This window comes from Bombus huntii, unplaced genomic scaffold (genome assembly GCF_024542735.1).
Source record: "Bombus huntii isolate Logan2020A unplaced genomic scaffold, iyBomHunt1.1 ctg00000074.1, whole genome shotgun sequence".
In the NCBI taxonomy this organism is placed as follows: Eukaryota; Metazoa; Arthropoda; class Insecta; order Hymenoptera; family Apidae; genus Bombus; species Bombus huntii.
This window is the reverse complement of record NW_026099332.1, coordinates 120,610-148,446: the sequence shown is the minus strand read 5'-3', so window position 1 is coordinate 148,446 and position 27,837 is coordinate 120,610. Positions and strand designations below refer to the sequence as shown.

Below are 27,837 nucleotides of genomic sequence, written 5' to 3'. Positions count from 1 at the left end.
GGTGGAGTTCCTGTGGTGCGATTCCTTTGCCAAACGGGTAGTTCCGAGTAGCATTTTGTTGTATGTCGTACCTTTACTTGTACCGGAATGCATTTGACTATATGGATCGCTTCTCCTGCGATCAGAGCCATGTGTCCTGGGTTTTGGTTATGGTGTATGCAAATTCGTCGGGCGGTAAGTTTGCCAAGCTTAAAGCGTTCTCTGTTAGTTTCTTCTGTGTGGTGTATCTTTGTGTCAGTGTATCATGGTATAATGTTTTCATTTCTCGAGTTTATCAGAAATAGTAATAACCTTTTATAGAAAAAGAAAATTTTATATTTATATATATTTGTTAAGGAAATTCGAGGATTTGGGAATACAAATTATTGCCTATATTTCCCACACAACAGTTATACATCTATATTACTCTCTGAAGAACGTCTTGCACGCACGCTGGTCGCCAACCGACTATCCTAGATTCTGCTAACATCTGGCAACAGTCTTTTGTCTCCACTAAGCCTTGACGCCCTCTGGCCCTTACACACACACTCTCATGTACAGTGTAAATGTATCACTTCCCTAACAATATTATATTTTTTTTCTTTCCTTTTTTTTCTTCTTTATTTTTCTTCTTCCCCTTTTTCTTTCTTTTTTTTTGTTTTTTTTTTATTGTTAAAACCTTTGATTTATTTTAGGTTTTACGTACTTGTTATCAGTGAAAATAAATATTATGAATACTACTTGGCTTGTAATTATATACATGTCGGAGATGAAAGGAAAGCCGAAGCCTTTCCTTGGAAATTTTGGGAACATCCTCTAGTACCTTAGCCTAGATTTTATTATAGTTGTAATTGCTTAAGATTTGTAATAAGCGAGATTGGGTTCGAGGTGAGAATCGGTCGCTGAACGTAGCCACGGTCACGGGATGGATGTTTTATCTAACGGAGGTCTGGAGTGGTTGTATGTGTTTTCCGAGAAATGTGGTTGTGGCGGCATGCGGCCTCGAGAGCGGGCCTAGCCACGTGTGATGTTGCCTCGGAGGTGCCGATGCAATGGGACATACATTGTATTAGTAATCAAAACTCCAGGCAGAAACTGCCTAGCAACGGCGTTTGGAACTTTCTCGATGCTTCCAACGAGTGTGCCTAGCAACGGCGTTTGGAACCTTCTCGATGCTTCCAAACGGGTATAGAAAACAAAATGCAATCGTACAGGGAGAAAAATCACCACGAGGCTGGCATTCTTGCGATTGCCTTGGAGAGTGATACATCGAGCATTTTCGACGATCGCATTTGCGTCTAAGTTAGTTTCGCTTAGTAAGGAGTTATCCCGGTGACCGTGGATTCGTTTGAACTCAAACATTGCTAATAGTATTATTTAATTTAATTTAATTATTCGTAGATCGTATTATTCATTAGTCTTAGTGTTTGTTAGACTTATTATTAGTTGTACTTATTATTTGTTAAGCTTAGTGATAGACCTGTATATACGTGTAAATAAAATCTCGGCTTTGTGAAACGATGGCTAGTCCACACGAAGAGTCGTCGCGCGCCCAAAATTCGAATCGTGATCCGACATACATATATGCGTACGTATTGGTAAGTAGTATAAATGAGATTTGTTTTATTGTTATAAATATATAAGTATATATCATCAATAGGAATAAATATCACAAATGTACCTTGTCTTCGAGTATATATATATATATATTTATACATATATATATATATAGTGGTGAACATAAGTGAAAATTATATGCATAGTTATAAATATTGTTTGTTTACAGGTGGATAGCATCAGTATTTGGTTTCGTACAAATACTTTACAGTTCCACTGTGTGAATTGCTATTCATGTTGTTCCATCCGTCGTTCAGAAAATGGTTGATGAGTTCGCCATCAGTTCTGTACACACATATAAAAATAGTTAATGTATATATGTAGTATCGTGAGTGAGAGGCCTGGGAGTTGGCGGGTGATCCGCGTGGAATGTCGCGAGAGCCGAGGCGTTTGTTTTTGATCGCGTAGTTTTGGAAAGAGGAGACCTACGTGATCTTGGCCACGAGCGGTTGCCAAGGGACGGGAGAAAAGGAATCAACAAACAGAGTTTGCGAGTGGCGTTGCCGAGAGAGTGTTGATTGCATTTTGTGAAAGTCGAGTCGTTATCTAATTATTTAGTTGTGCTGTTTTCTGTACGTTTGGTGTGAATAGTTCAGGTTGAACAACAATCGTCTTTTTCTGTCCGATTAACATCTGTATCATCCATTCCTTGTAAATATATTATATCACGATATTACATATATATATTATTTATTTTTTTTTATATATATAATTTTCGTTTGGATCTGTTCCTTTGTACGAATACTGTATCCCTGTATATAATATAATATATATAATATGTTATAATTATGTTAGTTGTTATTTATTATATATATTTTCCTTAACTCTCTCCCCCTTTTCCTTGTTTTTTTTTTTTTTTTTTTTTTTTTATTAGTACCTAACATTCCTATTATGATGCTGTATTGTATTGCATTGGCTGTTATTTGTATGTGCGCGCGACGAATTTTTCAACATGGTCGCTCGCGTGTCTCTTTGGTATGGCGTTGGTTTAATGTCAACAGTAACGTGTTGTTGAAATAACTAATTAATTGTTAATCACTATAATTTTATTTAGTAGTGTTTTGTAATATTGTTTTGTGTTTCATGATATTGTGTGTGTCAATACCGTGTGCTACTTTAATGTGATAGCATGGATTGTATTGTTACCGAATTTCAATAGTCATTGTTTTGATTATACGTGACTTGCATTTATGTAAGTCTCGTTTAATTTAGTTAATGTTTTGTGTATTGTGTTACCAGTTATTTCGTGTAGCATAACTTTATTCCTTCGCACCGAGGTCAGTTATGTCTTGTCGTTAATATTTAGTTAGTCTATCTTGATTAATATATATATTTAACAAATATTTAAGAAACAATGGCGAGTGTAGTGGAATCGTTGGACGAAGAAATGGTTTTGACATTGTCGGAAAAGCTTAAAGCATGGGATGCGAACTTTCGCGATATGAGTGCAAAACTCGCCGAGTTACAAAGCGGCTTATTCGAACTTAAAACAAAACAAGAACCTAAAACACCCGTATCGCCGCCGACAACGCAACAAGAGACGGTCCAGCCGAGTGGACATACCCAGCCAATTAAGCTAAAAGATGCGATCGAATCGGTGCCAGTGTTTGACGGATATCGACCATCGGTATTCCACTTTTTAAGAGCTTGTGAGCGCGCGCGAAATATGATTTCCAGATATCAAGAACCTCAATTGGTAAAATTGTTAGTAAATAAGCTCCGTGGACACGCGCTCCTCGCCATCGAAGACACAGAATTAACGAGTCTAAACGATTTCGGAAACAAATTAAAGGATCTATTCGGCCCAAAGAAATCTCTTAACGAATATAAAGGGGAATTAGGAACGATATTTCAACGACCCGGGGAAGACATATTAGATTATATGGATCGCGTTAGAAATCTTAGATTGGCAATAATGGACGGAGAAAGAGGCGACTACGGCATCATATCCCCCGATATCCAAGATACTATAGATTGGGAAACGAAAGAAGCTTTCGTTAAAGGACTTCCGAACGAGGTATATGTGCGAGTAAAAATAGCAGGGTACCATACTTTAGAAGATGCGTATCGTCAAGCCGTCAAAGCAACACACGAATTGAAACAAATAACCGATAGAACGCGACCCCAACGACCGACACCCTCGAACTATTACAGACGCGACAACGCACATCCTTCGAACACTAACAACAATATCAGGAACAACCGCCAAGATCGAAGATCGCTACCTCCATCGCAGAATTTTTTGAATTCTACAAGACAAAATATCACGTGTAACTATTGCAAAAAACCCGGGCATCTAGTGAAAGACTGTTACAAATTTAAAGCCCGAGTAGATGCCGGATTAATCGTACCCTATGCTTCGAGACCATCGGGAAACCAAACACGTCCTTCGGGAGAATGGGGCGAGCCACGAAGGAACGATACGCCGAATCGCCCAAGAGTACAGGCGGCAACCAGGCGACCGGCGCCGACGGCAACAAACAGAACAAGGACAGCCACCCCCGCGAGATCGACTCCACCACCCATAACGAGAGACAGAGCGAACGCAATGCCGACCATAAGATCGAACGAACAACCACTAAATATCGTGGGGGAGTCATCCCACAACCAAACGAGGTCACAGACAGAGAATCCAGAATCTCAAGGCAAAAGGAAAAGAGTGAAGCACAAGCAACCGGCGAAGGAAAATCATCAGGAGTTGAATTCAGATTCGGAAGGCGACCTCTCCGAATTATTTCAATAAAATTTAACGATTCCCCAACGAACCCAACTGCACGAATAGTTTCCCCAGATCTAAAGACTAAGACGAGTTTATTATTAGACTCTGGATCGGAAATCAACATTATCAAGAAACCTGCTTTACTCGATTCAGCCATCATCGACGAAAAGGAATCAATCGAAGTGCGAGGAATTACGGCAACGAGCCTGGTCTCCCTAGGGCAGACGGTAATACAGGTTGCGGGCCATCCGGTTGGTTTTCATCACAGTCGATGATTCATTGCTAATCGATCAAGACGGAATCCTAGGATCCGAATTTTTTGCAGGTTGTAAGGCTCGTTTAGATTATGAGGGAAAACATATCAGATGGGGAAATATTTATATTCCCTTCGATAGTAAAGAAAAAATAATTATACCGAAGCGAAGTTCAATAACGTGTTCAGTTAATATCGCTAATCCAGAGATAAAAGAGGGATTTATTCCAAGAATCGAGCCGAACAAGGGAATCTATTTTGGTAATGCAGTTGTGAGGAATCATAAAGGAAAAGGTTACATAAGAGTAATAAATACTACTTCGGGAGATTACGTATTTACAACACCAACGATGGTAATTAAAGAATTTGAAAATCCCCCCCGCCCCCCACCCCGCTTCCTAGGACAGCGTGCAATACAGTTCTAAGATCGGAGGAAAGTAGATACGATAAAATAAATGAGTTACTACGACTCGAACATTTGAACGAAGAAGAAAAGGAAAATGCTAAAAAATTGATTCGTAATAATCAAGATAGGTTTCATATTCCAGGAGATACATTGGAAGCAACCGAAGTTCTGGAACATAGGATAATTACAACGGATAATATACCCATCAATACTAAACAGTATCGATATCCACCAATACATCGAGAAGAAATAAATCGACAGGTCCAAGAACTACTAGATACGGACGTAGTGGAACCATCAATATCTCCATATAACTCCCCGTTATGGATTGTGCTCAAAAACCCGATTCGCAAGGAAATAAGCGCTGGAGATTAGTCATCGATTATAGAAAATTGAACGATAAAACGATTGGCGATGCCTTCCCACTACCCAACATTACAGAAATATTGGATCAATTAGGAAGTGCAAAATATTTTTCCACGTTTGACTTGGCATCGGGCTTTCACCAGATCCGTATGTCACAGGAAGATGCCCACAGAACTGCATTTTCGACACCATACGGGCATTTTCAATTCAAAAGAATGCCCTTTGGATTAAAAGATGCCCCAGCAACATTTCAACGTTTGATGAATTCAATATTATCTGGTCTGCAAGGAATAGAACTATTCGTCTATCTGGATGACATAGTGATTTATTCCACGTCTCTCCAAGAACGCGAAATTAAATTTAATAAATTAATGGAAAGACTGAGGAAAGCTAAATTACGATTACAACCTGATAAGTGCGACACGAGGTGAATTATTTAGGACATATAATTAGTGAGGATGGCGTGAAACCCGACCCAAAGAAAGTCGAAGCCGTATCAAAATTTCCACGACCAAAGAGGGCGAAAAATATCAAACGATTTCTGGGACTAGCAGGATATTACAGAAGATTTATACCCGATTTCCCCAAGGTCGCGAAACCATTGACACAACTATTAAAGAAAGATACTCCCTTTAAATGGACAGAAAATCAAGAAAACGCATTCAATAATTTAAAGACAGCGTTAGTGACGAAACCCATCCTGCAATATCCAGACTTTTCTAAACCCTTTAACCTTACTACAGACGCATCAGGATATGCAATAAGCGGTGTACTGAGTCAAGGGCCAATCGGAAAGGATTTGCCGATTGCGTATGCCTCAAGGCTATTAAATCCCGCCGAACGAAACTACTCTACCATAGAAAAGGAGTGTCTGGCAATTGTTTACAGCGCAATGCACTTCCGACCGTATCTTTACGGAAGAAAGTTTACCATCGTAACCGATCATAAACCTTTAGCGTGGATGCATTCTATCAAAGATCCTACTTCAAGAATTTGGAAATGGAAATTAAAGTTATCGGACTTCGAATTTGATATTGTATACAAAGAAGGCAGGGCGAACGCAAACGCAGACGCATTATCTAGGAACCCTCCGGAAGTTTGTTTACCAATCAGAAAGAGAGAGGAAGTCTCACCGATTCGCTATCCTGTCTCAAAAAGATTCGAAATAGATACGTCAACCGAAGACTCTCCCATATTCGAAGCTAAACCACACGTCTTGCCTCAATCCAGTGATTCTAAAAATCAAGGAAAGGGTTTTACCCGAAAACATTTTACAATAGAAGAAACCCCCATAAAATATTTAGACCAAGCATTAGCAGAAATCGATGTAAGTACAGATAGAGAAATAACCAATCGAGAAAAAGAAGGCACGGATACAACAAGCGAAAAAGAGACCTCCACTGTAATTCCAGAACTAATTCAACAACGAGAAAAGGACACGAGACCTACGATAATTGCGGAACTAAGAATTTCAGAAACCCGAGACTCAATTGCGAGAGTAAATGACCATAAAGTAGTATTTATAGATATACATGGCAATCCGATAGATAAAGGAGCCTTAGAAATGAAGGAAACGGGAAAGTTACCTCGTTATGAAGATTTAATGTTAGAAAAAGCAAGATTGAATTACGATTCTGGAAAATACATTGTATTCCTACCGATAAAGGAAAATAGAAATATTCCAATAACACCAGAAAATTTATTAAACTCGCTAAGATCTCTATTAGACGCAGTAAATGAGAAACAATACCCTGGCGATATACAATCAGAAAATTAAAGGAAATATTTATGGAAAAAACCTTAACCATCACCATTTGCACTGGGGAAGTAATTACCCCATCTGTGGAAGCGCGGAACAACATAATACGAGAAAAACATGAATCAAGCGTAGCAGGACACAAAGGAATAACAAAAACTTATCAAAGAATACGACAACATTACTATTGGGAAAATATGAAAAAGGAAATTCAAGATTACGTAAGAACATGTAAGGAATGTCAATTGAAGAAACTCACAAGAATAAAAGCAAAGCAACCAATGGTACTTACAGACACACCAGGTAAAGCGTTCGATAAGGTTAGTATGGATATTATAGGTCCATTACCAAAAACCCAAAAGGGAAACGAATATATATTAACTATCCAAGACTTATTAACAAAATACTCAATTGGGATTCCACTAGGAGGAATCTCTTCAGCCTCTCGGCCTATCTTAGCGGACGTTTTTGTAAAGCGATTTATTTGTCGTTTCGGGTCACCGAGAGCTATTCTCACTGATCAAGGAACGAACTTTACATCCTCACTAATGAAGAAAGTAGCAAAGAGATTCCGCATCAAACAATATACCACGACGGCATATCATCCACAAAGTAACGGTTCAATCGAAAGATCTCACCACGTGCTGATAGAATATCTCAAATTATACATTGAAAATTCCAAAAATTGGGACGAATGGGTAGAATTAGCTATGTTTTCCTATAATACCTCTGTACACGAAGGAACGAAATTCTCCCCGCACGAATTAGTTTTTGGACACCTAGCCAGAGAACCTACTGGTGAAGTAATAATCGAAGAGAACATGGAACCAACTTACGTAGAATATCTCGAAGATCTGTTCGATAAAATTAACACCGTACAACGAATGGCGAGAGAAAATTTGATAAAATCCAAACTAAGATCAAAAGAATATTACGACCGACGAATCAACCCCCAAGATTTTAAAATAGGAGATTCGATATATTTACTAAAAGAACCCAGTAAAGGAAAATTCTCCGATCAATATACTGTACCATACAAAGTGCTAGAAATCTTGCAGAACCAAAACGTCAAGATCGAAGTAAAAGGGATTCCGCGAACGGTGCATTTAAACAAGTTAAAACTAGCGCATAATCGAAATAAGCAATGAATAAAGCGATTTCAGTGGGCAACGTAGTGCGGTAGTATATGTTATAGTGCTGTTCGTCGAATAATACAGATATCGAACACCTAAAAGGAAAAAGGAAAATTATTATACGTGTTTCAATTATTGCTTAAATATAAAACGTGTTAACTTAATGAACAATTAACTAGTGAAAGTGAAAGTTACCTTGTGAACAAGTGATCAACATACAAGAAAGTGTACGTGCAAGTATAGGTTATGGATCGTTGTTCGTGGAACACAATGTATGACAGCTACCTAAAATAAGTGAATAAATTAGTTTCAATTGTCTCAGTGCAAAATACAAGGTTACTAAATGTTATAACTATATTATGGATAAATCAAAAGGAGGTGTAACACTGTCCGTCGAATAATACAGATAGCGAAAACCTAAAAAGGGAAAGGGAAAATTATTATGTGTACTCCAATTATTGTTTGAATATACAACGTGTCGATTCAATAAATAATTAAAAGAGGGGAAGTGAAAGTTACCTTGTAAACAAGTAATCATCAAACAAGAAGGTCTACATGCAAAATATGATATGGCTCCCTGCTTGCGGGACACCATGTACCAGCTGAAAATAAACGAACGAATTAACTTCAATTGCCTTAATGCAAAGAGCAGCATCGCTAAATGTTATAACGGTGCTGTGGAGGCGTGGCAGTGTTGGTCGAATGACACAGATAGCGGAAACTTGGAAAAAGAAAAGAAGTTTATTACGAGTGTTCCAATTACTGTTTGAATGTAAAACGTGTTAGTTCAACGAATAACGAAAACAGTGAAAGTGCAACTTACCTCGTGAACAATCAATCACCATACAAGGAAGTGTACATGCATGGATTTCGCAGATTAACAAAAAGAAATAAAATAGCTGATAAATATAGAAAGTGGTTAGAAAATAATTAAGATAGATTAATTGAGAGTTAGTAATAAATATAACCGGAGTAAAAGGATATTTTATTGTGTATTAATCTACGTAGTATTGTTATATTATTATATCTAACATGTAGAAGTGGATTTTGTACGCATATATGTATATAGTTACAATCCAAGTAGTATTCATAATATTTATTTTCACTGATAACAAGTACGTAAAACCTAAAATAAAACAAAGGTTTTAACAATAAAAAAAAAAAACAAAAAAAAGGGGGAAGAAGAAAAAAAAAGAAGAAAAAAAAAGGAAAGAAAAAAAATATAATATATATAAATATAAAATTTTCTTTTTCTATAAAAGGTTATTCCTATTTCTGATAAACTCGAGAAACGAAAACATTATACCATGATACACTGACACAAAGATACACCACACAGAAGAAACTAATAGAGAACGCTTTAAGCTTGGCAAACTTACCGCCCGACGAATTAGCATACACCATAACCAAAACCCAGGACACATGGCTTTGATTGTTATTTAATAAGGTTTTGGGTTTATAAAATAACGATTCACTTAGATTCGTTTTCTCCAATATATTTCAGTCTTATAACACGTCTTACCACACAGGAATCTCCAAGTCAATAGAACAACGTGGTCGACTTCTAAGACAAAAGAGCGTCGTTAGAAGTCGTACCAACTTAGCTTGTAGTAAGCAGCGATCATACCAACTTAACATTTCTCAACACTCCCCTTTGATCGCTAGTTTCTACAAGCCCCATAGCTTTGGTAAATTGCTGGGTCTTAATCCTAGTTAGGCCTTTGGTGAGAATGTCAGCCACATTCTCAGGACTAGGTACATAAGTATAATCTAGTATCCCCCTCGATACGCAGTTCTTAACGTAAAAGTAGCGCACTTGGACGTGCTTAGAACTCTCAGCAACTATTTCGTCCTTTGACCATGAAATAGCTCCGATATTATCGCAGAATATCTTGCAGGGGCGATGGCAATATGACAGTTGACCCAATTCCTTTAACAGTAAAGAAATCCACACTGTTTCCCTTGCTGCTTCCTGCATTGCCACAAATTCCGCTTCGCACGTCGATTGAGCTATAATCGGTTGTTTTTTGGATAGCCAGGATATCGCACCACCAGCGAGTATGAACACATACCCGCTCCTGGATTTCCTGTCTACCGTACAACCCGCAAAATCCGAGTCGCAAAACACCTTCAGAGGTTGCCCGGTCCTTTGGTATACTAACTTCAAGTCTTTGGTCTTTAGTAAATATCTGAATACCCGCTTCGCTGCTTTCCAATCGGATACAGTCGGATTCGCGCATCTTTGGCTTAGTTTCCCTATTGCACACGCAACATCAGGACGACTTACAGTAGCTACATACATTATGTGCCCCACAGCTTGTTCATATAATTTACTGTCGAGAGGCTCATCACGTTCAATATCAAAACCAGCCTCGCATTCTCTAGCTAGCGGTGTCGACACTCCCACCACCCCAACCTCACGAGTAATGTCAAACAGATCCAGCATTTGACCTATCTGTACAGATTGATCGAATACTACAGTGGTGCTGTTTGGCTTACTCAGGTGGATGGACAGAAATTGAGTGTCTACGCCTAGCATTCTAACATCTAATTTGTCCTTAATCCTAGTTTTGAATATCTCAATCCACTCATTCGTCCCAAACACGAGGATGTCGTCCACATACACAGCTACAATAAATTTTTTAGACGCATATATATATATATATAAATATATTTCAATCAATCAATTTGGACAGTTACATATAAGTATAAACATATATGCCGAACATGTAATAACCTAGTAAATATTAGAGACAGTGCTTCCAATACTATGCAATAAATACAATATTATCAATTTATGAAATAAAAGTATACATGAAGTCAAAAACTAATAGTTTAACTAATAGTTTAATATATATATATATATATATATATATATATTCCTGGCGTTTCAATTATTTTCCCCTTTTGTAGTTATTCTTATTTCCTGGTTTATTTTGAATTGTGTGTATATGTATTTTGTTTATTGGTTGGATCCGTTAATCGCCCTCGTTTTGTTAATCCTTCCTTTCGTTTCGTAGTGCCGTGTGTTCGTTTGTGCATTCAAATCCTTATTCGCGTGTTTTGTATAGAATGGTTTTCTTGTTCTTGTTACGGCGTGTGCGGAGCGCGGGACGTGACACCCCCGCCCTTGAAGTTCAAATTTCCAAAGGAAATTTGACTGATGGTATCTCTGAGTTCGCTCAAGGCGGACGTAGATGTCGTTGGTAGTTGAGTGACTACCGGTGTTATCGATATCCCTTGAGGTTGTGCTGTTTGATCATCGATATTTCGTCTTCTTTTGAGGTATCGTAGCGGGTGGGTGACTGAGCCGCATATTGCTCCTAATAGGGCGATTCCACATTCGTAAGTTTCACGTAACTGGTATCCGTGTGCGGCTATATCTATTATTGTTTTGATTAGTTTAAATATTGCGAGTATTCCAAATATTGCTGCACTGACAGTTCCAAATTCCATAAAACCAGTCCATAAGCTTGATACGGTATTTTTCGCTATTGTCGTTAATGTGTTTTGTCCATCATTCCCAGGATGTTTACTGTTCCAGGGACGATTGTTTTTCCTGTTGCTCCTCTGGCCAATGCGTTCAAGACTGCAGATTTTCTGCCGGGAACATGACGTGGCTTCCGCTCGTGGCCAACGACGATGGTGCTGAATATCGCCACGTTTGGCGCACGTCCGGGTGGAGTTCCTGTGGTGCGATTCCTTTGCCAAACGGGTAGTTCCGAGTAGCATTTTGTTGTATGTCGTACCTTTACTTGTACCGGAATGCATTTGACTATCTGGATCGCTTCTCCTGCGATCAGAGCCATGTGTCCTGGGTTTTGGTTATGGTGTATGCAAATTCGTCGGGCGGTAAGTTTGCCAAGCTTAAAGCGTTCTCTGTTAGTTTCTTCTGTGTGGTGTATCTTTGTGTCAGTGTATCATGGTATAATGTTTTCATTTCTCGAGTTTATCAGAAATAGTAATAACCTTTTATAGAAAAAGAAAATTTTATATTTATATATATTTGTTAAGGAAATTCGAGGATTTGGGAATACAAATAATTGACTATATTTCCCACACAACAGTTATACATCTATATTCCACTCTGAAAAACGTCTTGCACGCACGCTGGTCGCCAACCGACTATCCTAGATTCTTCTAACATCTGGCAACAGTCTTTTGTCTCCACTAAGACCTTGACGCCCTCTAACCCTTACACACACACTCTCATGTACAGTGTAAATGTATCTCTTCCCTAACAATTTCAATTCTTTGAATTTTGTTTGAATTATTGTTAATTACAATCACAATTTCTGATAATATCATGCACACGATTAAGTGTAACCACGCTCTTAATCGTTATCGTTGTCAATTACAATTATAATTCCAAGTTTACTTACATTCATTTTAACGAAACCAATGTTTACTACTAGAGCACGCACATATTCGTACAACGATGTTAAAAATCTGAGCATAATGGAAATGTACGTACAGCAGATACTCACAGGAAAAACCAACGAGACTAATAATAAAATCAATGAATTAGAAAAAAAGAGCTATAGACAAATATCTTATAATATACCGTGGCATAATCTGCAATTTATTATAAAATAATTGATCCGAGCAGTATCAATTATAAAAGAAGATGGCTGAATGTGATAGACACTGTCGAATACTAATCAAATATAATCATTTAGTTAATCTTTAAGATTTAAGTTAAGATACATCTTTGAGGAATCAATAAGTGTTTCGCTAATAGCCTAATAGATCTCTTGATAGATCAAACGAAGAAATACCTAACCGCGATTACTGCCAATTGGTACATATTATTCGATACATAATTAATATTTGTATCACGTACAGCGATGCAAGTGGTATTGAAGAAAATAGCCATTTTACGTTACAACTATAACGAGTAAATTTACTCGTTTAACTTGAGAGGAATTAAAAAGGTACCTGACTTTTAAATAAGCATTAAATAAGAAATTTAAATATCGCAGACGGTGATGTAGGTGTTATTCAAGAAAAGAGAACATTTTATTTTGTAATTAGCACGAGTAAATGAACGAATATCGATAATATAATATAATGATTAATATGAATTTTATCTGGCTGATTATTTAAATACCATAACATATTTCACAGTAACGTCATCGACTGCCGTTAGGCTCTTTTCCCTTTTTGTTCAAACTAATTGATAGTCGAAAACTAGTATCAAGGAGGTGTGAATTTAGTCTTAGTTTGTAGAAACTATTAAAATGATAAAAATGGATACCGTATTAAATCGTCGAAGGCGCCAATTTACGATAAAAATTAAGAAATTGTTCAATTTGATTTTGTTATAATGGAAAACCCGTCCTTTGCTATGTCAAGAGATCGTTAACGTTTGATTGACATCTCGACACCTTGTCAAGATATATAAGGAACGCGAGAAGTCGCGCGCGAGCTCTTTCGTGCCTGAAATTCCGGACAGTGAACATCCAAGAAGAATTTAAATATAAGGTAAATAAAAAAAAATATCAAATAACAACATTGTAACTAGTAATTTATAACGTCTAAGTCATTAATTTACAATACTTGAGAAATTAATTTATAATATTTAAGCTATTAATTTATAACATTTAAGCCATTAATATATAACATATAAGCAATTAATTTATAACGTCTAAACTATTAATTTATAACATTTGTTGAGATATGTATAATTTTCTGTGTTGGACTGGGTTAAGTGTGTAGTAGAGATACTTCTATGTGAATATCAGCGTGTGGATGTATGTGTGTGCGCGGCGTCTCGAAAACAGATGAATGTAAACTGTTCAGTCGTTTAACAGTCGGGTATAGAAGAAAGTGCTGAGACGCGCGCAAGTGTGTATCGATGAATATATAAGAAATCGTCCATGAAATAAATAGATTACTATTTTAATATTAATCCTCAGTATAAATTTAGTGTTCTTATAACATTATTTCGGCTTCAAAGATCCACAATTGTCAAAAACATTTGTGCTATTAATTTATAACATTTAAGCTATTAATTTACAACATCTAAGCCATTAATTTACAATATTTGAACTGTCATTTTATACATGTAAGTTATTAATTTATAACATTTAGGCTATTAATTTACAACATCTTAGCCATTAATTTACAATATTTGAACTATTATTTTATACATTTGAGCCATTAATTTATAACATTTAAACTATTAATTTATAACATTTAAGCCATTAATTTATAACATTTAAGCTATTAATTTTCAACATCTAAGCCAATAATGTACAACATTTAAACTGTTATTTTATACATTTAAACTATTAATTTATAACATTTAAGCTATTCATTTATACCTTCTAAGCCATTAATTTATAACATTTAAGCCATTAATCTAAAACAATTACATCATTAATTCTTAACAGTTATACCAATAATTTATAACAACATTTTCCCATTAATTCAATGTAATTATGCTCTTAATTTATAACAGTTGTACCCTTAATCGGAAGTAACTCTACATTCATTGATTTTAATCAATACCATAAATTCGTAGTGAGTGAATTAAAGATTTATTTTGCTTTATTTTATTAACGAAATCTATCAAGTCTTTGAAGTGCTATTTCATTTCCATATAGCATTATATTTTAACTCTGAATACAGTATTCAATTTCCAATTTCACTATTTCGTATAAAATCTGTGGTAACACAGAGTGTCGATGTATGTAACGATATATGGTATAACGTTATAACGTATTACTTTACATGATATAACTTTATAACGTATTACGTTTTATGGTATGACGTTATAACGTATTACGTTATATGGGACGACGTTATGACGTATTACGTTTTATGATATAACGTTATAACGTATCACGTTATATCTTATAACGTTATAACGTTATAACGTAATACGTTATATGCTATAACTTTATAACGTAATACGTTATATGGTATAACGTTATAACGTATCACGTTATATGGTATGACGTTAGAACGTATTACGTTATATGGGATGACGTTATAACGTATTACGTTATATTCAATAACGTTACAACGTCATACGTTGTATGCTATGACGTTATAACGTATAACGTTATATGCTATAACTTTATAACGTATATCGTTATATGCTATAACTTTATAACGTAATACGTTATATGGTATGACGTTATAACGTAATACGTTATATGCTATAACTTTATAACGTAATACGTTATATGGTGTAACGTTATAACGTATCACGTTATATGGTATGACGTTAGAACGTATTACGTTATATGGGACGACTTTATAACGTATTACGTTATATGGCATAACGTTATAACGTATTACGTTATATGTTATAACGTTATAACGTAATACGTTATATGGTATGACGTTATAAAGTATTACGTTATATGGGATGACGTTATATCGTAATACCTCATATGGTATGCCGTTATAACGTATTATGTTAAATGGTATGACGTTATAACGTATTACGTTATATGGTATAACGTTATAACGTATTACGTTATATGGTATGACGTTAGAACGTATTACGTTATATGGGATGACGGTATAACGTATTACGTTATATGGTATGGCGTTATAACGTATTACGTTATATGGTATGACGTTAGAACGTAATACGAAATCGCCAAGGTTGAACCTAACTATTTTAGCTTTGTTTTCGTCGAACCTGTCCTTATCGTATTTGGCGCTTGCTTCTATATTCTTTATCGCCTGCTGTCTTACATGGGAGATATTTACTTCTCTTTCTTCGATATTGTCGCGTAGGGATAAGCCGTAGGGTCTCGCTGTTTTACCGATTAGTAGTTCCAACGGGCTTGACTTAGTCACGCGGTTGGTGGTACAATTTAGGGCCAGTTGTATTTCCCCGATCGCGTCTTGCCAGTGGTTTCTATTGTTGTGTTTTTTAGCGTACTCATAATACGCTCCACCTGTCCGTTGGCCCTACTAGCTCCGGTCGCAATTAAATGGAGTTTAATGTATTTATCTTGCCAAAAGTCTCGAAATTCTTTGCCCGTAAAACATCTTCCCTGATCCGCTATTATCCGGCAGGGAGTGCCGAACAAAAATATAGCGGACTTAAGCGCTTTAATGGTGTTAACGGAGTCTATCTTACGGGTATAGTGCAAGTATACGAACTTAGTAAAGGCGTCGACCAACACAATGACGTATTCCTTCGAATCGTTTTTACCGCTTAATTTGCCCGTTATGTCCATATGAACCGTATGCCAATGTATACTGGTCTTATGTATGGGGTGTAATTCGGCTTGTACTCTACCCGAACTTGCCTTTGAAACTCGACAAGCATGACAGTTCTCTACGAATTTGCGAACATACTTCGCCATTCCTTCGAACCAGTAATACTCGTACAGTTTCGCAAGCGTTTTATCCCAACCTAAGTGCATAATGGACTGGTGCACATGGTTAATAACAGACCACCTAAACCCTCTCGAAACGATGGGCAGGCAGAGAGTTCTACCTTTTCTCTGTATTTTACGATGAAGGGTGCCGGACCGTAACTCATACGTATTCGCGACGTCTTCCGCGAGCTCTTCGTTTTGTAATTTATCGACGATCTCAGAAATTTGTGGGTCGCGACGTTGTTCCGCTAGTAGCCAATCGTCGAAGATTTCGGTTAGGTTAATTTCTTTCTCTACAATTTTGCTGAACGTACTGCGATCCAAGTCTACGGGATTTCGCGAAAAGAAATCTACGTGGGCCATTCGTTTACCTTCCCGGTACATAATGTCAAAGGTAAAAGTTTGCAGGTAAGCCCACCATCTGTAAACCCTGTCGTTCAAGTGTACCTTATTACTGGACGCTTTCAGGGAGTTGCAATCGGTGACAACGAGAAATTCTCGTCCGTGTAAGTAATGACGGAAGTGCTTGACGACGTTTACAACTGCTAACGTTTCCAATTCGTAGGAATGATACCTAGACTCCGCAGGGCTAGTTCTTTTGCTGTAATATTCCACTACTCGATTTTTACCTTCGACCCTGTGCATTAAAATGGCTCCATATCCTTCCGAGCTAGCGTCCGTATGTAGTTCTATGGGGTAATTGGGGTCAAATATCATTAGCACCGGCGCGTCAGTCAGGACGGAAATTACCTTTTGTCTTATCTGTTCGTGCCTATCCGTCCAAGGTATATTCTTGTTATTCGAGGTAAGTGCATACAGGGGTTTCATTACTTGTGAAAGTTTGGGAATGAAGTTTCGGAAATAAGAGGCCAAACCTATGAATTGCCTAAGTTGTGTGACGGTCGACGGTGCAGGTAAAGAACTCAAGGCTTGTATTTTACCCGGGTTTGGACGGACTTCTCCGTTACGAATTACATATCCCAAGTAGAGTACCGATGTCTTTAAAGAGCAGCATTTTGAAAAGTTAAAGGAGAATCCGGCTTTCACGAGGGTATCTAATACGGTGCTCAACCTTTCTAGGGCTTGATCTACTGAGTCGACAATAATTAGGACGTCGTCCAAGTAAACAACAACGAACGAATACGCGAGGTCGCCTAAGGCGTTGAGAATGGCCCTCTGGAAAACGGATGGTGCATTTTTCAATCCGAACGGCATAGTCACGTACTCGTATTGCCCGTCGGGTGTAACGAACGCCGTATATTCCGTCGAATTAGGATGAATGGGAATCCGCTGGCCATGTCCAGGCTAATGAAGTATCTCGCCTTCTGCAATCTCGCGATTTGATCCGCGATGAGGGGTAGGGAATACCGGTTCGCGACCGTATTTTTATTTAATGCCCGAAAATCTACGCACAGTCTGTCTGAGCCGTCTTTCTTCTTTACAAGTAAGATAGGGCTCGCGAACGGTGAGTTGCTCGGCCTCACGATTTTTGCTCTAATTAACTCGTCTATTCTCTCACGCACTATCCTACGCTCTTCTTCGCTAAGTCGGTAAGGACTTCTTTGCACGGTGACATTAGGATCGATTAACCGTATTTCTAACTGGCCCGTGCTTACGCGAGTACGTGGGAAGCCCGTAATGAATGAATTTTTGAATTTCTCGAGAACAGAAATTAACCGACTTTTATCGTTACCAACCACGTCAGTGTCAACCGCATTGATATTGATCTCGTTTTTGGAGGTTTTACTACAGGCATTAATAGTCTTCGTTTTACAAATATCGACACTATTTCGTGTAATAGTTACATCAAAACCCTGGCTTAAGATCTCGCGGTCAATCATGATATCATAATGCAAGTGACTATCGGCCAGAACGTGAAAGATTATCTCCAATGTAAAACAGTTAATGCGTACCGTAGATAAGATCTGGGATGTACTCTTAACGCAGGTGTTTCCTATTCCTCGCATAACTACTATATCTGTCGTTCTCCTACCGGAGAATTTCGGAGCGACAGATTCTCTAATTAATGAGCACTCGGCTCCGGAATCGAAGTAAAATGGGAACGACTCACCCAGATGACTTAAACTACCGGCTGGGGACTCCACCACGCAGGAGTTGACTTTACGCTCATCCTTGGGGCTTGGTCTACCGTCCCGTCGTGCCGGGCAGTTAGGTGTGATATGGCCTTCCGCATGCCACCTGTAGCAAACCGCCTTGGACGGTGCGGCCGGTCGGCTTCCTTCCTGGCGTCGTGCATCCCTCTGCTGTTCGTTCTGCATCCTCTTGCGGCAGTCCTTTATTCTGTGTCCGAGAGTACCACAGTAATGACACCTCGTCTGGTGGCCCGATAACTTGCGTCGCTTAGCTTCGGGTTCCGCCGGTGCATCTCTCGGCGAAAATGTCGACTCTTCTTCGTAACAAAAGGGTCGCATTTCGCTCAGAAATTGGTCCTCCGTTCTGATATCGCTCGTGAGGGCCAATCGTTTAAGACGTTGGTCGTGTGGAATTAATATGTAGAGAATGACAGCGTTAAGTATTTCGTCTAGCGTAGAATGTTGCCACCGCGTCTGCAGGAGGGAACGGACACGGCCGGCAAACGCCCCCGTGGATTCGCCCACTCCCCGCGGTTCCCTGGATACCTTGATTAACGATGAGGACGTCGTCTCTCGGCCACCGAAATGTATAAGGAATCGTTCCTTAACGGTAGACCAAGTAACCTCTCCGTCTCCCGTCATTCGTGCCAGCCAATGTGCTGCAGAACCCTGTAGAGAGTCACTTAAGGCAGAGTATAGCGCGTCATCTCGTAGGAGGTTGTTCTTCATGGCCCTACTAACAGCCGCGCACCACGCGGCTGGGTCGGCGCCTGCGACTTCTGGGTTAAAATGTGGTAATTTGGTGGCTCCCGTATTTGGCCTTTGCATTAGCGTATGAATTAGGTTGTTCATGACAGCGACCTGCCCTTCCAGCGCTCGAAGCCGTTCTGATCCCACTTCTGATGTCGGATTGGCACTGGGAGTGGGGTTGTGAGCGTCAAAGGAATCTTCTCGAGGATTAGCCATTGATACGGTACACACAGGTGTAGTTTATTGCAATGATAGAATTAGTACAGTCTCGACAATTGATCACGGCGGTTCGGCACTCGCGACACGAGTGACGATGCTCTCGGGCTCAATAACGAATCCGCGGCCAACGGGATGACAACAGAACGTACTCACAAAGTCTAAGTCTGGTTAAAACGTGAAATAACCACTGATCGCGAAGACGTTACTCTTTTATCGATGAGATCGCGAGCGAGAATGCCTTTCCCGTCCCGATGATGCCACAGAGGAAAACTATAATGGGGTGTGTCTAAGGATACGAGATCATCGGATTCGTCGAGAAAAGCCTTCGTTCAGAAAGTAAGGGAAATTGGCGTTGCTGCTAATTGGTCAATCTCCATATCGGTGGTTAGAAAAAGATGCTAGCCGCCCTCGAGGGAAAGTTGCTAGCCGCCCTCGAGGGAAAGTTGCTAGTGGGAGACGCCGCTCGTTGAAAAATATGTCTCCCCTATCTTCCCGTAGTTGGGACAGAGACTGTTTGTCTGTTTGAAGGACTTTAGTTAACTAAACCTTAAGATTTATAACGGGCCCTCGGGCTAGCCGAACATGTACTGCGGAGACGCGTCGACATCTGGCAATCATCTTACTCGAAGAATAGGATCTGCGTGTGGCAAGCTACGGGACAGAAACCGTTGGAATGTTTACTGCCACGTGCCGCTACAAATCTTTCTTTTAAGGAGAGCTATAGTATAATTGTCGCCTTGAGCCCAAGCTCATTGTCACAAGTCTCAAACAAATACAATTGGTTAGAATGACGGCAAATCGTTTAGTTACAACTGTAGATTTTAATTACAATGTTTTTATGGATTTTCCCGAGGTTTCAGAGGGAAGGCACCGGTGTCCTCTTATGTCCGACATATATAAATTATATTTAGGAAGTTTGGGATAGTTTAAAGATGAAATAAATTGCTTTTTAAGTTTAATCTCTTACTTTCGACGAAATCAAGTTTCTCTGGAATTTGATGGAGTTTAAGATTTGATATCGGTGTCGTAGGAGTTATGTGACACTTTAAGGTGGAATAAATCTAGCGAGGAGTTTAAGGTGCGGCAAAGGAGCGTGGAATGTTGCAATAGAAATTTATTGCAGTGTTAGTGCATTGGTAGATTGATCAAATTTACGTGTAGCGTGGGTAACCAATGGTAAATATTTTGCAATGTGTATAATTTCTCAGTAATCTGAAGCTTATAAAATCTATTGACAACTAATGGAAATTGTTGATTTAACAGATCAATTTTAAATTCCTCGTTAATCTAAATTTTTTTAATCCTATTTACAGCTAAACCTTACGACGAAAAATTAACGAAGTGGAATAAAAATGGCATTGTGATTCTTCTTGTCGTGTATTGGTGTCACATCAAATTTAAGAGACAGTTTTACTTGCGGATGCTGCGTGTTACGTTGGTGAAGTCGACGAAAGCGTAAAATAGGAGCTCGTCCGAAATACACTAACGCGGAAGGTTAAATTTAACGGAAAAGGCTGAGAAATTAGTTTAGAACTCGAAGTTTCATTGGTACGACGCTCTTGAAACGCATTCAAAGAGGTCGGCGACCTCGAAAGGGGATGAACGCAACTGTTTCGTGGGAATTTCTTATTGTGGCTTATTTGGATGAAGCTACTTTAAAATCAGCGCTAGATTCGTCTGTATTTTGCCCGGAAATCATAAAATGTTTAGGCCAGGCGACTCCATGTACAGAAAATGTTATGTCCACTTTTTACGTCCGTAGAATTCAACTCTTTACTACTATGCACTTCTTCTCCAAAAAAATATCGCGTTTCAATATTAAAAAAGTTTCAATAATATACTATCCATTAGAAGAATGATAACCTGATAACCTTACAAATTATTAGTATTAACAAATTCTTATTGTCGTATAGAAATGCCAACTATTGCTTTGGTAAAACAAACAAAGGAATTTTACAGGTAAATTTTACAAATTACAAGTCATCTTATAACGCAAAATACGACGTATAAAATTGTCTCAATTTATTAATAGCATTAATAAATTATTATGGTAAAAGATGCAGGAATCTTAGCCTCATGAGAAATTAGAGATGAAAATGAGTGGGAAAAGATTAATCGAGGACACAATAGTATTATTCCAGGAAGTGCTAGTTCTTCCTAGATTCCGGTTACAATGTTCTTAACGCGTGGAAATTAGTCTTGACCAGGAAACATCTATAACGGCATGTATTTTCTGCCGTGATTGTAAATCTGTTTGGAACATGCGGTTTGTCCGTTAATCTAGGCGCTGTTGTTCAATTGAGTCAATATTATTTGTTGGTAGATTAGTGTGTGCAAGAGCGCTCTATCCATTATTGACCAATTCGAGCACGTATTGGTAAATTTCACACCGGCAATTACGGTGAAATCGTTCGTGGTCGCTGGAAATTGGCAGTATCGTTTGCGGTCGTGAGCTGATTGACACTGCGTGAGCGGGGAATTATGTGAAGCAGCTTTGCTTTGTCGTTTCATGCATTTAATAGGTTTACGGCGGTGGACAGAGTTTGTAAAAAATGAAGACAAGGTAGAAAAAGATTATTTTTCATTTTTTACCATTAGATTATTTTCAAAGTGATCTTTTCAGTGAAATATGATTGACAAAAAATAAGATATGTAATTGAATCATTATAGAAAATAGAATAATATTGATAATAAAGAAATAAAAATCAATTATAGAATAACATATAATAATAATAATAACAATAATGTGGATAGACTTTATGTTTACTTTTATATGTATAATGATACTGTTTGATCCTTGAATTAAAGTTAAGATTAACGTTGCGATTATGATTATCCCTTGTCTGACTAAATATATTTGAAGTATCAATTACAGTAGAATTTTTGAAAGATTCTTGGCTGTTAAACAAAAAACTGGTTCCTTTATATTTCGCTCAATTATCATAGAATCGTGAAACTGACTTTCACTTCAAATTTTGTCTGTTTCAGGAGTAACAAGTACCTGCAAAAATCATCCATCAGCCGGATATGTGCTGTCGGAGGGTTTTTCATTAGCATTCCCGTCTTTCTAACTGGTAAGAACCAATTCCTTCAATTCTGTCAACTTTAACCTTTTGAAAGATACTAGTACATAAGTTATACTTTTAATTTTTCTTGAATTCAGGCATGAATCTAAAAGATACTGTGAACTATCTCTGAGTGTATGAAATCAGTTTAGAAATCCAATGGAAATAAAGTTAATTTTAACGCCGAATAGTCATTATTTTTCTTAGAAAAATAAAAATGATCGTCTTTTAGGGAAGTTTTAACAGATTAATTTATAAAGAGCTGAAACAGAATATTCATGTCATGCATGAATACGGCTGGTGGATGGATCGAGATCTAATCTAAAGTTTACGTTGTGTCATGCTAGTTTACACAGCTATCATTCGCTCGATCGATCGTTAAGCTGTTGAACTCGATTCAAGACGGACATTTTGGCTCTGTTCAGAAGAAAACTGTGTTTTAATAAATTTGACGGAATAGAAATTATGATAGACTACAATGTTTTTTTAATTATATCATAAAATTTATTTATTTTTTTTTAATGTCATGTTAGAAACTTCAAATACTGTCCAAAACTTCGAACGTAATCGTTTTAGAAATTTGTAAATTACTTAACGACCAAAAATATTGAATTCTCTATTGTCTGAAGATAGATTCTCTATAATTTAAGTAATTTATTCGTCGAGAATTGATATATAAAGACTTAAATAATAAATTAATTGAAAAATAATTTGCGACTAGTATTGAAAATTTCAATGAAAAGCATATGTATATAGTTTACGCTTCGAGAATTATATGTATTGAGAATATGTATTTGCGCTGATTCTTTGTCCCGCTTGTTATGGCATACGTGTTATAATGATCCTCTAACAATGCTTTCAGGTATGATATTGTATACATTCATCCAGTTTTATTCGACGCCGGTGTCACGTAAAATGGATACTTGGGTTGCGAGAGAAAAGAAAGCTGAGTCGTAGCCCAACTATTAATTCTCTTTTATCGAACTTTATTATGACTTTGGCACTTACAGTAGAATAACGTTGAACAGAGAAAGGGGTGTTGTACAAGAACAGCAACTAGAACGAGAACTCCCCGGGCTGGGTGAAGTCTCGGCTTATATACACCCTGGCTTGGGGATGTTGGGGGGTTTGGTGTGGATTCCAAGGAGTCCGAAAGTCGGGGTTGGGGCCTTATCTCTGATGGGGACTAAGATGCGTCGCGGCGTTGGCGTCCGACAGTCGGGAGTCGATGTCTTTTCTCTGAGAGGTAATTGGTGTCACACCGGCAATCGTTACGTCCGTTTTCATAGGCCTTGGCATCGTGTTTTGTGGATGCGCAATGGTCCATAACGTCTTCGTGTGGCAGAGGGTAAGAACATATCGCTATTAAAAAAGAAAACGAACACGTTAAAACACGTCTAAATCATCTTTTATGTGTATTTTACTCGGAAATCATTTTATCGTGAAATTTTGTTTTCAGAGTTACCATAATTTATCTGGTAGAGTTCATAAAAATTTTTCTGAAATCAATTGCAAGCTTTTAGGAAACCAGGATTTTTCACATTTTTAAGAAGCGTTATAATTATATTGCTGATCTTTATTTTATTCGTGCGAAATTGAAAAGTACGCAAATGGCGCAAAATGCATAAAATGCGCTAAAATATACGTATATAAGAAAACAAATCTCGATTAAAATTTTATTTCCTTGATTATGTTCGTAAAACTACAAACTTGTATAAAAATACGCATTCTAGTTATAAGTGTTAAAACATTCGATCTAGTCCTTATCACATTCATGAAAACCTCCATTTAACCATTCGTTGTATCAACGAACATTCATATGCAAAACTTACCACCTACCACATCCTCCGCGTATTAATATAATCCCCTTTTATAAATTATACACTTTAGAGTGGACTGGTTGGGTCAGAGTGATATAAGCTTACAAGTTCTCGAGGAGTTCTACCGAAGTTACATTTACGTTTGCATAATTTCACCGAAAAAGATACTCTGTAGAATGACAGGTTCGTTTGTTTATGTGATCCGCGATCGCAACTATTTCAAGGGGATTTTATAAATAACCATACACACGATATTCAGTGTATTTTCGTATTCTCGTTTATTTTTGGGAGATTTGTAAAACTGTTGAACAAAATAATTGAGTAACGATTATATTTGCTGAGAAAAAGTCTTTTTCTCTGTACCCCTCCTTCTACTTCAAGCATGTAGTATTGACAATAAGATTGACAATGGCTGAAAGTAATCCAAAAGAGTTTTCACCATGGTTATCGGTAACGAAAAAGATTTGAATCATCTTTAATACTTATTCGTAACTAGAATCATTTCAACTAAAATGTAAATTCTTATATTATAACTTTTTTAATTTGTTATGGCCCCTGACTACAACCTATCATTTTTATTTCTAACCTATATTTTATTTCTAACCTATAACCTATCATTCTTATTTCGTAGGAGAAGACGAATGCCGTGAAGGCGTTAGCGCGCGAACAGTGCGAAGCGGCGGTACAGCTGCAGCGTCAGCAGCAGCTGCAACAGCACCAGAACCAGCACCAGCTACAACAGCAACAACAACTACGTGGCCCGTTAACCATCCACCATGCTGGCTGCCCAACGAAAGTCGGGCCCGTGACGAACCAACTAAATACCAGCCACGCAACGCACGGCCGAGCTGCACAGTACCAACACTATCATCACCATCATCATCATCGACACGTGTCAATGTCTCCACCGCTCTTGTTGCTCTCATCGCCAGCTCCGATCGCGGCGACGCACAATCATCTGAACGTGAGCGGACACAGAAACGTGGTTACGCCACCGGATACACCAGCAGATAGATCGCCACCGAGTCCTGGAAATAAGCTAAATAGATCGCAGCATTTGCCACGGGAAGCAACCGGCAGCGTCAGTCCTGGTCTTCCGGCTGCCACATTGGATCTAAGTAGCGCAGCAACCACCAATAGTCCGCATGAATTGTCCACGTTAGTTTAGAAATTTGGTCCGAACATTATATCTTCACATAGGATTGGAGATTAATAGTTGATAGTTAATTTACACATCGATCTTTTTATTTGTAAATTGGGTCGTGGTTTAGAGTTGGTTTGTAAAAATTCGGTCCTAATTGTTAAATGATGAATATTGATTAAGAATAATAGGCATTGATGTACCAATCTTTACTTGAGCACACGCATTGGAGATTTCACTTTTATTCAGTGAAACAGCAACTTCATTACTCGCTTATTCAATACGGCAATTGCATATATTTCATGGACATTTTAACAATGTTTTGAATAATTTCTAACGGTACAATTGTGATGAAGTGAAAAAAATCGTGATAAGAAACAGAGAGAAAAGTTGCTCGTTAATGAATATTGACCAGAAATAAAGTAATTTCTAAAGAATATCCCGAAGACGTCGTAGATATTACGAAAGGAATGATTAATTTATACCCGCGTGTATCTTGCCATTACCATACTATTATTATTATTATTAATATTGTTAGTAGTACTCGATTACATTATTATTAATATTAATATTATTGCCTTATTATTATTAATGTTATGGAACCTCTAGTCCTAGGTTACTTTCGCTGCCACGAAAGGATAAGATTTTCGAATTTTTTACTATTACGTGTAATTCAAGTTTTCCTGTTGCGCATGCGCAGTAGAAAGAAAGTTAGCGGAACTCAAATCTCGAACTATAGAGAGTTGAAAAGTAGTAAAAGTAAAAAAGCACGAATAACATTTGTATTTGTGCTGGATTAAGTTTGATAATTGAAAATTGAGTTTGATGATAACATTTTTTTCGTATTCGCTTTGGTAAATATTAGTTTTATTTAAAATTGAACAAAGCATTTTATGTTTTTCAAATACGGTACATAATCGTAATATCGAATTTTGTAAACTGATAGTAAGAAACTCTATAATTCGAGACTGGAACTTTGATCAAGTTCACATTGAACGTAAACTGACTTAATTTTGTTATTTAAGCGTGTATACTATACGTGTTTGTTCCTTCTTCTCTTGTGCGCAGGCTATAGCTTAATTACTTCCAATAAACGCAGTTATATCGAATCAATGACCGATACAAATTTAGATATTAGGATTATTTAAACAAGAGATTAAAAACTAAAAAGTATTGTTTTTATACTGCATATGTACATATGCAATATGAACGACAGTTTGTGTAATAATATGTCCCCTCTTCTTAGTTTACTTTTGTATATTTTGCGACATTTGATATTAATTTTATGAGGAACGTACTTACACTTTATCTTTGTAATTAAATGTGAAATGAAAGAAAAGAAATGACATGAGAAAAGGAAATTCGATGTACGAGTATATACGAATTGACGGAATTAAAATTTAACGCTATATTTAAATAGAAGACGTGAAATATCTTGTCATCTTAAAATAACTTGATCATTCCTATTCTTTTACATAAAAACACTTTTCGACTGTAACTTAAGAAACATGTCTGCTAACGTGAAACGTGCCAGAAAAAATTAACAACTTCCATTAAATTGGCAAATTTCTCATTAATATCGTAAAACTCGCGTTTACAAAGATCAGATCAGTGTACATAATATACAAAACAAATGCAGAATATATAAATATAGCACATACGTTCTGAATTATATTCGAATTGGGCAGGGTAACCAAGTGAAAATATGTAAATTTCACGATGTGTAATGTACACTTTATCGAACTTGTAAGTAGTGTAGAAATAGAATATTTTACACGTAACAAAATATACAAACGACAATACACAAGTTAAATTATTTGTTAGATCCATGTATAACAAGCATAGTACAAAAGTGTTTTAGCTTTATGTACTGGTAATTATGAGAAATACCAACTTAATAGATGTATTTGGTATGTACCTAGTTAAGAAAACAATAAATTATTCTGAACAGATAAAGCGTTTAGTAGCTTGTAAAGTATGAATTTTCGAAAACGTAAGTATTTTATATCTAAGTAGTTAAGAAACGCGAGCAAGGGAAATCAAACAAAGGAACAAAGTTTTTTTGTTTAAAAATATTTAATTTGTTGTTCTATTATCCGAGGTTAGAAGCGATAATGTACAAAATCTGAATAAATAAGATTCCTCAATATTATTGAATTTTAATTCTAGGGT

General features: G+C 37.4%; 2 protein-coding genes and 2 long non-coding RNA genes across 4 annotated transcripts; 2 read left to right on the top strand and 2 right to left on the bottom strand.

The window, feature by feature from the left end:
• Positions 1-12,477: 12,477 nt before the first annotated feature.
• Positions 12,478-15,019, bottom strand: LOC126876435 (uncharacterized). The gene is made up of 2 exons (XR_007694196.1): positions 14,631-15,019; positions 12,478-12,606 (listed from the first exon to the last, which is right to left on the bottom strand). It is a non-coding gene; the product is annotated as an uncharacterized LOC126876435 (long non-coding RNA).
• Positions 15,020-17,794: 2,775 nt separating this feature from the next.
• Positions 17,795-19,636, bottom strand: LOC126876407 (uncharacterized). Its single transcript, XM_050639252.1, has one exon. It carries the CDS (start codon positions 19,634-19,636, stop codon positions 17,795-17,797), a length of 1,842 nt encoding a protein of 613 aa, XP_050495209.1.
• A 2,060-nt stretch (positions 19,637-21,696) lies between these two features.
• Positions 21,697-23,594, top strand: LOC126876432 (uncharacterized). Its single transcript, XR_007694193.1, has 3 exons — positions 21,697-22,202; positions 22,628-22,713; positions 23,567-23,594. It is a non-coding gene; the product is annotated as an uncharacterized LOC126876432 (long non-coding RNA).
• An 811-nt stretch (positions 23,595-24,405) lies between these two features.
• LOC126876406 (protein odd-skipped-like) lies at positions 24,406-25,692 on the top strand. Its single transcript, XM_050639251.1, has 2 exons — positions 24,406-24,974; positions 25,156-25,692. Exons 1-2 carry the CDS (start codon positions 24,933-24,935, stop codon positions 25,690-25,692), a joined length of 579 nt encoding a protein of 192 aa, XP_050495208.1. The 5' UTR covers positions 24,406-24,932.
• The last annotated feature ends 2,145 nt before the right edge of the window (positions 25,693-27,837 follow it).